This window comes from Pelobates fuscus, chromosome 5, assembly GCF_036172605.1.
Source record: "Pelobates fuscus isolate aPelFus1 chromosome 5, aPelFus1.pri, whole genome shotgun sequence".
Classification (NCBI taxonomy): Eukaryota; Metazoa; Chordata; class Amphibia; order Anura; family Pelobatidae; genus Pelobates; species Pelobates fuscus.
The window spans coordinates 339,840,326-339,854,254 of NC_086321.1; the positions used below are offsets into that span (position 1 = coordinate 339,840,326).

The 13,929-nt window shown below is 39.4% G+C and overlaps 1 protein-coding gene across 1 annotated transcript in view; it reads left to right on the forward strand.

Annotated features, from left to right (window-relative positions):
• The window catches only part of MMP24 (matrix metallopeptidase 24), a 212,935-nt gene extending 201,984 nt beyond the window's left edge, over window positions 1–10,951 (forward strand). The window contains exons 8-9 of the mRNA XM_063455799.1: window positions 2,315–2,581; window positions 9,804–10,951. Coding sequence (XP_063311869.1) covers window positions 2,315–2,581; window positions 9,804–10,141 — 605 coding nt within the window. The 3' untranslated portion in view covers window positions 10,142–10,951. The remainder of the gene's footprint in view (window positions 1–2,314; window positions 2,582–9,803) is intronic.
• Window positions 10,952–13,929: the final 2,978 nt, after the last annotated feature.

Genomic DNA, 13,929 nt, shown 5'->3' on the forward strand with positions numbered 1-13,929 from the left:
TGTAATCTACTACTACTTCTTGCAAGCCATTTTTAAAATGCTTCCAATTTGGTTATTTTATCATAAAATGTACTCATTCACCTTGAAATCTGGAAATCTCACACTTTAGTGAATAGCATAGTAAGTTTAACTTTTCCAAGTTTAAGTTTTTCAAGTGAATCAACATTAATATTGAGATAAAAACAAGTAGAACATTGCTCAACAGAACAACCACCATCTTTCTTCAAATTCCTGTTATCGCTTGATTTAACATAAACTGTCCCCTTGTGATTGTCCTGATGCTACCTGCGTAGGAAGAGAGAGCAATCCAGGTAACTTACCTTGTTCTAGCTATGTAGATACTAGATCTCACAAATTCATTCTAAAAGGTCAACATTTTTCTTCCAAAGAAAAGACATTTTGCAAAATAGACATAAAGTTTGTCCTATTATCAGAACTAAGTAATTTAACTTCTATGTTCAGATTACATTTTTTGATAATACTTTTTTAATACCAAAGCAATGAGAACATTGTGTTCTGCTAAGTGTCCTTGGAATTTCTCCGATTGCTAATTTCACGGGTCATAGCAAATCGTCAGATGAAATTCAAAATATGCCGCAGTAAAGACAGGGTTTGTGGAATAATTCCAAGAAATTTCATTTTGTCTTAATTATGGTGTTCAGCAAAAATGTTATGGCAATTAGTAATTTATTAGAGGTAAGGTCACATAAATGGCTTTTTTGCACTTTTCTCATGTACCCTCCCCCCTGCCCTGTTTTTTTAAAGAGAACTTTTAAACTGTGTTGATTAATGTCTGGTTTTCCAGAAAGGAGAATATTTTAAAGGAAAGCCATCACTCCCCGGGATTTTTAATCTTATGTTTGCTTATCCCTATGATTAAAAATATGAACCTGTATGTGCACTTTACCCTGGAACCGAGTGCCACGATCTTGTCTCCTCGTCAAACATTGTTATAACCCCATCCACATGCACCAGTCAGTATATGGATAGGATAGACAGAGGAGGAGAACCAGAAGCAATGTTTCTGTTTCTTGTCCTCAATTACAATGGTTGTGCTTGGAATTGGATTGTGATATCAATTGCTAAATCTTTACTATACCTTTTAAAGATAGCAGAGTGGTGTGGCTGTACCACCAAGACAGACATCTCGAGCTCCGCAAATCTTGCCACACTCACTCTGGGTCGTAAGATAAAAAAAAAACAAGATCACTAAATAGCTTGGACATAAGTGATATGCTACAGCAAGAGCAACATAAGTCTAGACTGACTATAGAGCCTCATACAGAACAGATTACTATTTTGCCTCCTTGGAAGATAGTTCTATGTACTCTGATAAAGGAGACCCTCTATTGCACTTCGTGCTGCACTACTGCGTAGTCTGAGGCTAAGGACTGCGATTCCTTACCCATTACTAAATAGCTGGTGTGGTAGAACTGATGAAGGCTATAGAAGACAGTGCAGGCCTGCAAGATATGAGATTAACTTTTCTGACAAATGTGGGTCCTGGATGTGCAAAGGGCCCAGCAGGTGACAATTTGAGATTTAGACTCTGTATGGAACCGTGGAAGGTATTGACCCAGTTGAAATGCAACATTGCTTTCAGACTGTCTCTGCATTGTTATTGCCCAGAAGCAAAACTATCCAACCAGACAGAATCTACTAATTCCCCAAGTATGCCAAATCCCCACTATTACCACAATTGCTTGATTGTAAAGTTCCAGGACAGCTAGGAGAAGGCTATATTTCTCCCAATTATTAAGGAAAAGACTCCTTGTACAGCTCTCACATGTTACACAGGCCTCCCCAGAAATAGCCTGACAGAGATCCCACCATTCTTTTACACACCTTCTCTGGCCTTAGAACCAGGTAACCAAATGTAACACTTGAACGCCTCATGTTCAGATGATTCCTCATGGTGGTTCTAAAGGCAAGAATGGAATACTTAAACTTTGCTTTAACTATTCCGAAAGTTATAAAATGTTATTGATAATCCAGTTTATTTAGCAGTACGATTTTTTAAACCTTTTATTAAAAGTTTGTGTTTATATCCTTCCTTTATCTGCTTTTTCTTTTCTCATCTCTTCGCACCTCTGATGCCAAATATATAATAATTTCGCTCATGGTGATTTTGTTTGTGATTTTCTCATATCAGAAGGCAAAAATATTCATGCAGGGAAGACAATTGTATGATAGAGGAGGAAACAGATGTAGAGTAGTGGATAGGTGAAAGTAATGTTAAAATTTGATTATCAATAACCATACGTTTTATTTTATTTAAAAAGTTTGTAAATGTAGTATTTTCTTTGCACCGTAGGGGACAAGTACTGGGTCTTTAAGGAAGTCACGGCTGAACCAGGTTACCCTCACAGCTTAGTGGAGTTGGGAAGCTGTCTCCCTCGTGAAGGTATTGACACGGCTTTGCGATGGGATCTTGTAGGCAAAACTTACTTCTTTAAGGGGGACAGATACTGGCGCTATAATGAAGACAAAAGGGCCGCAGATCCAGGATATCCCAAATCTATCAGTATCTGGAAAGGAATCCCAGAGTCACCGCAAGGAGCCTTTGTAAGCAAAGAAGGATGTAAGTCAAATATATTTTATTATCATTTTGTTCTTATCTTTGATCTTTAGTAATGCTAAAGGATTTTGACATTTAGCCAGGTATATCACAGTATATACAGAGTGACTGTTTTGATGATGAGTGGTTATAAGACATATTTTAATGTATTATGGGAGTTGTTGTATGGGACAAAAGGAGAAGAGCGTTCTGCTTTCACTTCTAAAGTGAGGCTTCAAGTGCAAGCACAGGCTTGTTACTAAGTCTGTCTGTGTTTATAGAGTGTTTTCCTGCATGCGAATCTGAATTCTCCACCCAATGGACATATTTTTTAGTTAAAATTCCTTGTTCTATTTACCCACGGCAACGTTAACTGAAAGATTTAAACATTACAGCAGGGGGGCGTGGCCTGACCGAGGAGCAAGCTGGACGTGTCCCAGTAGAGCTCCTCCGAAATCTCATTGCCAACAGCTAATAATAGCACTTTTAACGACTCAAACCTGGGTCTTACCTACCCCATCCTGTTAAATGGATAAGAGAGCAGTTCGGAAGCCCTCCGGGAAGAACCCACACCCAGCAACCACGGTCCTGGACATATTTGCGGCCTCCCGCGACGCTCACCACGAGCCACAAGATGGCGGCGAATTAAGCCCGCGCGCTCCTGCATCGCCAGCCAGATCGGACGCACTGCCGCTGCAGAGCTCACACATACCTGACACCCTCCAGATCTTAGCCAAACTGGCAGAGGTGAAAACTTACTTAGCGGGCGAGATAGAGCGCAGCTCCCCTGAGGTGAAGGCGGAGATCCACACGCTGGGAGCATGGACCGGGTAAAGACAATCTACTGCCTGAGGCATACAGGCCTATATCTCTGATTAACCCCTTAAGGACACATGACATGTGTGACATGTCATGATTCCCTTTTATTCCAGAAGTTTGGTCCTTACGGGGTTAAAGGGACACTTCAGGCACCCAGACCACTTCTGCCCATTGGAGTGATCTGGGTGCCAACTCACACTACCCTTAACCCTGCAAGTGTAATTATTGCAGTTTTCATAAACTGCAAAATTTACCTTGCAGGGTTAACTCCTCCTCTAGTGGCTGTCTGCCAGACAGCCACTAGAGGGCACTTCCGTGTTTATAGCACATGAAAAGTGTGCTATAATGTCGCTGGACGTCCTCACGCTATGTGAGGACCTCCAGCGTTGCTGAAATTCCCATAGGAAAGCATTGAAAGCATTTTTCAATGTTTTTCTATGGGGAGGTCTAATGCGCATGCGCGCCATTGCCGCGCATGCACATTAGGTCTCCCCCGCCGGCAGCTGCGCATGCTCAATAGGTCTCCCCCGCCGGATGACGTCGGTGGGGGAGGAGCGTGGGCGGACCCTGACCCAGCACCGAGGGACATCAGCGATGAATACAGAAAAGTCACTGAAGAGGTTTTAATCCCTTCAGCAACATGGGATGGGGGGTGGGAGGGAGAGGGGACCTGCAGTGCCACCAAAACTGTTTGTTTTCCTGGCACTGGAGAATCCCTTTAACCATGACGCAAAGATTTTAGCAAAAATCCTGGCAGAGAGACTTAATCCATTTCTGGGTCGCTTGATCAATGCAGACCAAGTGGGCTTCATCCCGGGGTGACAGTAATTTGAAAACACACGGCGGAACATCAACTTACTCTGGAAAGAGGCACAGAACAGGACACCATCCCTAATTTTATCTCTAGATGCTGAAGAAAGCATTTGATCGCGTGAGATGGCCCTATATGTTTGAAGTCCTATGACAGCTGAACTTCCCGGATCCCCCGTATTTTTTTTTTGTCCCAAGCTGTGCCTCTTAATATCTCGAAAAAAGACCTAGCCCCCTTACAGACGGCAATCGACAGGTTTGTCTGGCAAAATTAAAGACACAGGGTAGCCCAAAACATCTTGTACAGATCCAAGACAGCAGGAGGTTTAGGTCTACCTCACCTACACTTTTATTATTTAGCGACGCAAATTGCTCAAATAGCTATATGGCACACTCCCCCTGAGGAAAGGAGATGGGTGGACTTAGAGTCCCTGATGATGGGCATTGACTTACCCCAATTTTACATCTGGTCCCCCCGGAAACATAGGGCGCTACTACACACAAATTGCCCGACCATAACAAACGCCATCCGGGTCTGGGATACTCTGGCTCAGAAGTATTGGCTTATGTCTGTTCCATCCCCTTTGATGCCCATACTTCAGAATTGAGCCTTCTTACCCGACATGCGAGCCAGAGAGTTTAAAGGCCTCGAATATGCAGGGCTCCATCCCCAACTACACACTGGGGATTTGGTGGTTCCCTTCAATGTCCTCCCTTCTAGAACCACGTTAACACCAGGAGACTTCTTTAGATACATACAGGTCAGGGATTTTGCCACCCAACCACACATTAAACAGGCAACTCGCACTCCACTGACATTTTACGAATGACTCTGCGACGCTGAAACCTATCAGAAAGGACTTATCACCACATTATATGCACACCTGGGCGCCAACACTACAGACTGGGGCAGATTAGACTACACGGACAAATGGGAGGCAGAACTAGGGGAGGTCCGCGAAGTAATAGAATGGCAGGACATTTTGGAGGCCAACAGAAAAACCTCTATCTGAGTGACCCTCCAAGAACAGGCATATAAGACGATGTTCCGCTGGTATACAACCCCTGTTAAATTATACCATACGCACAAGACCCCAACGGATCTCTGATGGAGACTGTGTGGGACCAGGGGCACCTACTATCACATGTGGTGGAGTTGCCCATTAGTGCAAGAGTTTTGGAAAAGCGTTGGCACACTAGTCTCCCAAATCTTACACAAACAACCAGACACGGGTCCATGGGTGTTCTTACTCTGTAGACCAAGCTTCCCCATACTCCGGCCAGACGTTGCTGAGCTACAACTCCCATGATTCTCAGCCTATCTATATCATTGAAAAAATCATGGGAGTTGTCGTTCAGCAACATCTGGAGGGCCACAGTTTGGGGAAGCCTGCTCTAGACCAATAGATGGATGGACTAAAGCAGAACAAGCACTACTTCACAAAATTACACTGGCAGGCAGATGAGCTTTAGCTCAAACTTGGCTTCGACCCACGTTACCCCCAATAGATACAGTACTTTTCAAACTGATAGATAATTATCACATGGATAAATTGACAGCGCAATTTATCCAAAGGCCTTCAACAAGACTTGGGAGCCCTGGCAGGAATACACTGATGCATACTAACAGAGCGGGCGCCCAAGTCTTCGGGGTACTGGGGCGCTCTGGTGCGTGTTTCCCCAATGTCAGTTGCCTTCTTCCCGCTCCCTAGCTCCCCTCAACTTCCTATGCCGCTCGTCCTACCCACCTGCCCTTTTCTCTCTTTCTCTTGAATTCTATCTCATTCTATCCCCCCCTTGGAGGTACCTTTTATGCAAGACACACCCTTAGAGAGTGGACACATACACATCCAAGCAATAACCGACACGTTGACAGTCTCAGAGATACCTAACTCAGTGATCTCTAGTGTACTGCCTACTCTTCCTCACCGATTTAGGCGACACACGCTAGTGCATACGAATAAGTGTATATAACACTGATTTCTTAATCATCTTTTAATGCTAACTGCAGAGCCATGTTAAGCTACCGAGAGTCCGAACCAGTCTCAACTTCCAATAGAACAGTAGCAGATCTGAGCACAGTCATGTAATCAGGAGATGTTGAGCCCACATTGTGCTTTTCTATAGACCACCCATTGTCTGAGGCCTAATTCGAAAATATGAATGCTTATTTAAAAAAAAAAGGATACGTGAACTAGAGATTGGGGGCGAAGGGACGGTATCGCAGCACGGTGATACAAGGAGCTTGTTGCCTGCGTGCAACACATGTCCACTGTGCAATGTATTATATGGACACATGTTGTATGTCTTATACGCCTGTTGTACAAAAGTGTATTTCTGATATATGTCTCTTCACCTGAATGCCTATTCACAAATAAAGATTTTTTATTTTTTTTTAAATAAAAAAAATTACAGCCAATATGGAAAATAATAGAGCAGTTCTTTAATATGTTTTATCTAAAAATGGTAAGGTTTACATTTCCCACATGTCCCAGATTACAAAGATTTCCTGGTTATTTTATTCAGTGACCTTATAACAAAGAAAATAAGTAGTGTGTAGGCGCTTCACAAAATGGAAAAATAGTAAATATAGGTGTAGGTACAATATAGTGGTTGATATAACAGTGTTTCCCAGACACTAAATAAAGATAGATGTAGATAGATAGTATATATCAAAACCACATTTAAAGGGAAAACCCCCAAAGTGAAGTGGTAGTAGAAAAACATAAAATACAACCTGAATATTGAGGGATAGCAAGATGCAATATTTACCAGAGCCGTACCAGGCTCTGTATAGCAGGCTCAAGGGTGCCAATACAGGCTAGCGAATTCCCAGAGAGTAGATGGAGAAGCTTTCGTAGTATAAAATGCTTTTATTAAGGATAAAATAATCCACAAGCTCAAGGTACTAAGGGAGTGGAACCCAATGGCAAAGCATAAAGAAAGGGTATCCACTTACCCTAAATAAAGTAACCGAGAGAGTAATAAAAAACAATAAAATAACAAGCAAATAAATAGCAGCAAACATGTTTCGGCTCGATAGCCTTCTTCCAGTGCTGGTGCTTGAGTCTTCAGTGCTTGTTTAAATATGCCCGGCATCTCAGTTCACCTGTGTGTGGTTTCTGTCCGCGTGCGTCACTTCCGGTATTATTAGATGATGTCACTTGCGGTCTTCGTCAGTTGGAAGGCATGGTGGAACGCAAATAGCATTATACCATTTCAGGTGGCCGGAAAAAAGTACTTATATATAAGTGATACAGCTCAGTAAAATGAAAAAAAGTAAATATAAGTAAAAGTGGGAATATAAAAATACACAATAAGTATATATACACCAATAGGTAACCCCAATTTTTTTTTTAAATATATGACACATATGTTTAACATATATATGTGAAGCAAAATACATATGTAGGAGACAAGAAGGGGGAGGTAAGAGCTGGCAAAAACAAATAAGAGCAAAAGGAAAAATAAAAAATATGAACATAAACAAAACATATAAATATAAAATAATCAAAGTTAATAAAAAAATGAATAAATTCAAAATCTAACATAAATAAAAATATAAAATAAAAAAAAAAAAAAGACTAGGGAGGACTGACCACAAAACACTCGAATAACGCTGCACAACTACCAAATGCACACCGGACACATTGGACAGGCCTTAGATGTGACACCTCCCTGAAGAGCCGACAACGACTCACTTTATGACACGAACCCGGGACCCAGCATAGGAACCATATATCTTACATGGGAACAACATTACAACCACAAATTCCCTACGGAGGTCCTCATAGAGGGTCTTAGCACACCAACCGACGACACGTACTACCCTAGCTAGACGACTCGCAGCCAGAGAGTCACGGTCATTCACAATGAGCCAGCGGGACCGATTAGGATACTTACCCAGAGAGGAGCCCAGAAGAGGCAAGGGACCCGAAAGGGAACCCATTACCAAGGGAGCCTAAGAAGTTGAAACAGGTAGTCACACAATAGGCAGGGTTGTATGAGCACAAACCCGAGACCTGCGTGGCCTTACGCTCACACAATCTATTACAGTATACATGCTTCCCCACACACGAAAATTGTCTTACACACCAGCAGAACACTGCCGGGTCATGCTGGAAGGGCATCGAAATTGTTACCGTGCATCAATGCAAGATATATGCATGTTGTCTGATGAACACTCAGTTTACCTTGAGACCTGTGTGTCCCCCTTACCATGGTTACACATGAGATCTGCGTATCTCGATTGAATAATTACTAATTGTTTTTCTTTTAGTTCATTTGCTCATCTGAAACCTGCGCGTTTCTTAGCATTTCAACCTTTCTTGTTAACTATTCTGAGAATCCTTTCAATAAAAAGATATTTACAGTAAAAAAAAAAAAAAAAAAAATTCAAAATCTAAATTTAGTCCGTTAGGAGATAAACAATCTACATCAAAAATCCATTTGCTCTCTATCTTTGCCGGCTCTTTAACATTGTTTTCACTTATCCAGTTTTTATCATTTTTTAAAGACAGCCATAAATGATAGTACAGATAGATCAATCCTATGTTTATCAGCAAAATGTGCTGAAACACTGTGTTTCATATACCCCCTCTGGATATTACCCACATGCTCTGCAACCCTAGTCTAGGAATTCGCTAGCCTGTATTGGCACCCTTGAGCCTGCTATACAGAGCCTGGTACGGCTCTGGTAAATATTGCATCTTGCTACCCCTCAATATTCAGGTTGTATTTTATGTTTTTCTACTACCACTTCACTTTTGGGGTTTTCCCTTTAAATGTGGTTTTGATATATACTATATATCTACATCTATTCAGTGACCTTAGTTTCCCTTAGTTTATGGGAAATTATCCAAACCTTTAAACTTGTTTGTTATAAACTATTATGGAAGAGGATACCTACTAGTGTCTTATAATGTGAATAGATGGACTCTCAGGAGAGGGGAATACTATACTCTCCTCACTTGCTCAAAACAAAACATGGTATACACATTGTGATGGACCTTTTACATTTATGACTTAGAAATGTGGTATGTTATTGTATATTTCAGTATTTTCATTAATTAGTAAACCAAAAAGCTAAAAATTCTCTTGGTCTCCAATATTAGTATTATTATTATTTATAAAGTACCAACAGATTCCACCGAATTTGCAGCAGAACATGTTTAACAAACAGGAAGTGGTGAGGCCCCCTTCATCGAGGAGCCAACAATCTACAGGAAGTGAGATATTATTAGGCTACTGAATTTAAAATGTAAAAGAAAATTGTTTCTTTAAGAAATTATAAAAGTTTTAGGGATAGTTGAGGAGAAGAAAATGGGATTTTGTAAGAACGGTGCATTCCAAAATAATTCTTGAAGGGGAAAGTTAAATGAGCAAGTGCGAGCAAAGAACAGGAGCAGGACATTGGCAAAACAGAGTGACATGATTGCTGATAACTAGTTTGTAACACATTTGTAGCAGGTTGTGTAGGTATAATTATTTTCTATGCATTTTTGAATGTTTTTGAACAATTCTGGGTGGAATGAGTATTGGTTTGTGGACTACTGACGTTTAGCTATTTAATTGCAAGCACATGATTTGTAATTTTTGTAACTTTGTATTTTTTCAGCTTATACATATTTCTATAAAGGAAAAGAGTACTGGAAATTTGATAATCAAAAACTGAATGTGGAACTAGGTTACCCAAGGTCGATCGTTAAAGATTGGATGGGCTGCAACTTGAAAGACCTTGAAAGTGGCAAAGACCGGCATCTTCCGCATGACGACGTGGATATTATGGTTACAATAAATGATGTGCCCAGCACCGTAAACGCTATAGCAGTGGTAATTCCATGTATATTGTCATTGTGCATACTTGTCTTGGTATATACTATTTTCCAATTTAAAAACAAAGGGGTACAGCAAAATGTTACTTACTACAGACGCCCAGTACAGGAATGGGTATGACAAGATATGGAACGTTTTTTTGATTTTGCATTTTAGTTTCAACGAGGGCTAAAAGGATACTTGGATCATAAGTCCATCTGTCGAACTTTGTAACAGACAGGAATTACTGAAGATCCTGGTGTTTACCAGTAAAGAAAGACAATAAGGAATTCAGAGATGGCCTTACACAATGGAGCCTCTTAACATTTTTCCTGCCTCATATTCGTATCTTTTCTTAGTGTGCCATTTTTCAGGTCCACTTCGTGAGTGCCAGGTTCTTTACTTGGAATTTATTCACAAAAAAAAAAAGAACAAAACACAACAGGATGTATCTGACTGAGAACACATCTTCGAACCAGCTTTCTCCATGAAAAGTCAGATACTTCCAAATAAACTTCTTTCTATAGATTTGAAAAGAAACAGTTCAAGGATGAGTTTCTCTGATCCGGCAAAAGGATCGTCACTGCAAAATGTCTTTTAAGTGACAAGCCATTCTGAGGAACTGGTGTTTTTAAATGCACAAAAAAAAAAAAAAACTCACCATTTTTCAAGCCCTGCTGGTCAGAAATATTACACACAATGGTTGTTAAATATAGATTATTGAATTTGAAAAAAAAAAAAACTACTAAGTAATAATTGTAAACATTTCAGAATCTGTCTTTCTTGCAGGTTGATATCTCATTATCAAAGAAGAAATGGAGGATAGAATTTCTAATTCATATTCATCCACAATGATCACTGGCTAATGTTATATTCCTGTAGAAGCCTACAAGAAAGTGAAATAAAACACAAATATTACAATAAAACCATGAATTTGTTGATTCTGACAAATTAAGGCATTTTCTCCTATTTGTAGTCTGACTAGTTCAACTCTCTCGTCGATATTGATAATAATGAAAACTTGAGTTACTTGCTGGAAACTGTAACAGTAACTTTTTTATGCCTTGAGAAAAAGGCTTGTTTTCCTAAAAGGTTTTGAATAACTGCCTTCTAACTTAGTTTGACCATTTCCTAACAAGTGTTATAATATACCTATTATATATACGTATAATATTCTTTGCAATATATTTTAATAACATGTGGAAAGAACACTGATTGTCCAGGATTGAGATATTACCCAATTCTTTTTCAAGAGTGTTGACAATTAATACAGATTAATGAAACACTGGTGGTAATCAATGTGCTGGACAATTTTCGGGACCAGTTGAAATAGTTCAATCTTCCTAGTGGAGATAGGATGGTGGACAAGCAGTTGCTGTTGGTGTCTGGTACTCATAGACAGTAGAGACAAAATTGTATTGTGGGCAGATATTGGAACTTAATAAAATATAGAGTAAGTGTGTAAAACAAAATAACACATTTGGAACTTCTTTCAAGTGCTTAGTCTGTGAAGTTGTCTATTATGTAGTCATGAGGTGCGTTAAAGGCATTGTTCCAATAGCCCAGTGAAAGGAAATATACGGTTTGGTATTTGAATAAAACAGTAAACAATCAGTCTTGATTTAGATTATAATATACAATATTAATTTTACTTTATGAAAAGTGTTGCTTTTTTATGAATATCAGCCTAATATAGGTTACAAATACATTTCTTAGGTCCTGGGGTTTCATCAAACCACAGTCAGAGCCATCCCACTCAATGGTTGGAACAGTTGTGAGTCTCCACAGGAGGTGGTCTTCTACAAAAATGTCTCCAAGAAAAATATGTTAAATTATTGAGGAAGTTACAAAATAGAACATTAAGGAATTAGCAGGCATATGAAGGATTCACAGCAGAGTAGCAAGACAGGAACCACTAATCGCAAAGAAGAACATGCAAAAAGCATCAGAAAATAGCACCCAGAGTATCCTCAAAAGTTCTAAGTATGAACAGTTGGGTCTAATGTCTGTAAAAACCAACCAACAATACGAACCTCATTCTAGCTGTTGAGCATGGTGAAGATAGCCTCAATTGTGTTTATTTTATATACACAACTTGCCATCATTAAAGGAACAATGGACCCTGCTTTCTATCAAGCAACTCTACGTCAGAATGCTAAGCCGTCTGTCCGTGAGATGGTGTACAGCAGGATCACGCAGGAAAGCAATGCCTGAAGTCTACACGAAAAATGTTGAAGAACACGAAATGCAACGTTTTCACGAAAGTCCCTTTAAGATGCTTGGTATAACCCAAAGCAAGCAATTCATACTAAAAAAATAACAAACATAAAAGCATAAATGTCTCTGTGCTAAAGCAGGTAGGAATGGAGGTATGGGGCAAAAATTCCTACGCACCACTGTGAGAGCCTAACCAGTATTTATAGGGAATTTTTGGTTGCTTTGAGAAAAGAGAGCATTATTAGTTTTTTTTTTTACATCTAGTTGTTGATTGATTTTTCACACTGAGGCATGAAATAATAAGTATCAAAATTCTCAGTTGTTTGTGTTTCTAATTTTGTAATAGATTTTTATTCAAACTTAAAAATATTAAAGGATTCTTCCAGGTGCACTAGTAAAGTAAGTTAACCAGGTATAATATCCCTAAAGGTAAGAATACACAATGCATCTCTATAAGGAAAATTCAGCGTCTCCATGCAGAGTGTGGGGATGCTGAACGGCAGGGCTGCTTACTGTGCAGCCCTGAGCCAGGAAGCCCCTCCAGTGGCCACTTGGAGGTGTCCCTAGAGCAATGTAAACACTGCGTTTTCTATGAAAAGGCAGTGTTTACATGAAGATGCCTGAAGGGAGCTATTATACTCACCAGAACAACTACATTAAGCTGTAGTTGTTCTGGTGGCTATAGTGTCCCTTTAATGATTAGTAGGTGTCATAATTTACTATTCATATATTCACATAAATAATGTGAACGTATGTTTTTGTAAACATTTGTTTCATTTTCAGATATATCTGGACAATATTGAAACATTTGTTTAATTTTCAGATACATATGCCCAATATATTTTGCTGTATACGTTATACTTTGGGACATGTTAAGGGTTTGCTGGGTTTATGACTAATGGCGATGTAACAGAAAAGCACATTTATCTCTTTGTATTTAATGCCTCAAACAAACTAAAATGGTGGTAAGAATGTTGTATGCTAATAATTTGTTCTGAGGACATCAAACCTATATTGTTTTGCAGACACTGACGTCAATATATATGTGTATTTATAATAATTTGTGAAAGGAGAGCAGTTAAGGGGCGTAAATTGGCACATCAATCTATAGCAATCTGTAGTTTATTTGTCAATTTTCAAAATGCTGAGATTCAATAGATAGTAGCCTTATTTTATTCTACATTATTTTAAGGAATATAGGCAAAGTTCACATTTTTTTTTATATTTCTGCTGATCCAAATTTACTTAAGGACCATAACATTTTCTAGCTAATTTGAAATTATTGGTATGCTCATGAAATGTCAACGTGTAAATCCCTAAATATTAAATGCTGCATCCTGGCCCACCACAGCATGTTTAAGTTATGTGTTCTAATAACCTTCAAATTATTCCATATAAAAATTGTGAATTTGTTCCAATAACTGGGCTAAACATACCTTTTGGCAAACAGACACTTATACTTGAGAACATTGGTAGGTAAATGGTCGATGATCTTTCCTTCATCCAAGGAAGGAGGGGGATTTCAAAATGGTGGAAGATGATTTATACAGGTGGCTTCAATAGAAGGCATGGTGGCTCAGAATATGTATGTAAATTATTAGGCAGTAGTTGTGCAACAGTAGTGACCTTGAACGTCCTTGACCTTGAAGGCTCCAGTAGTTTGTATCGTGATTACTGGAGGTCAGGTGAGGCCCCACCCAACTCATATCTTC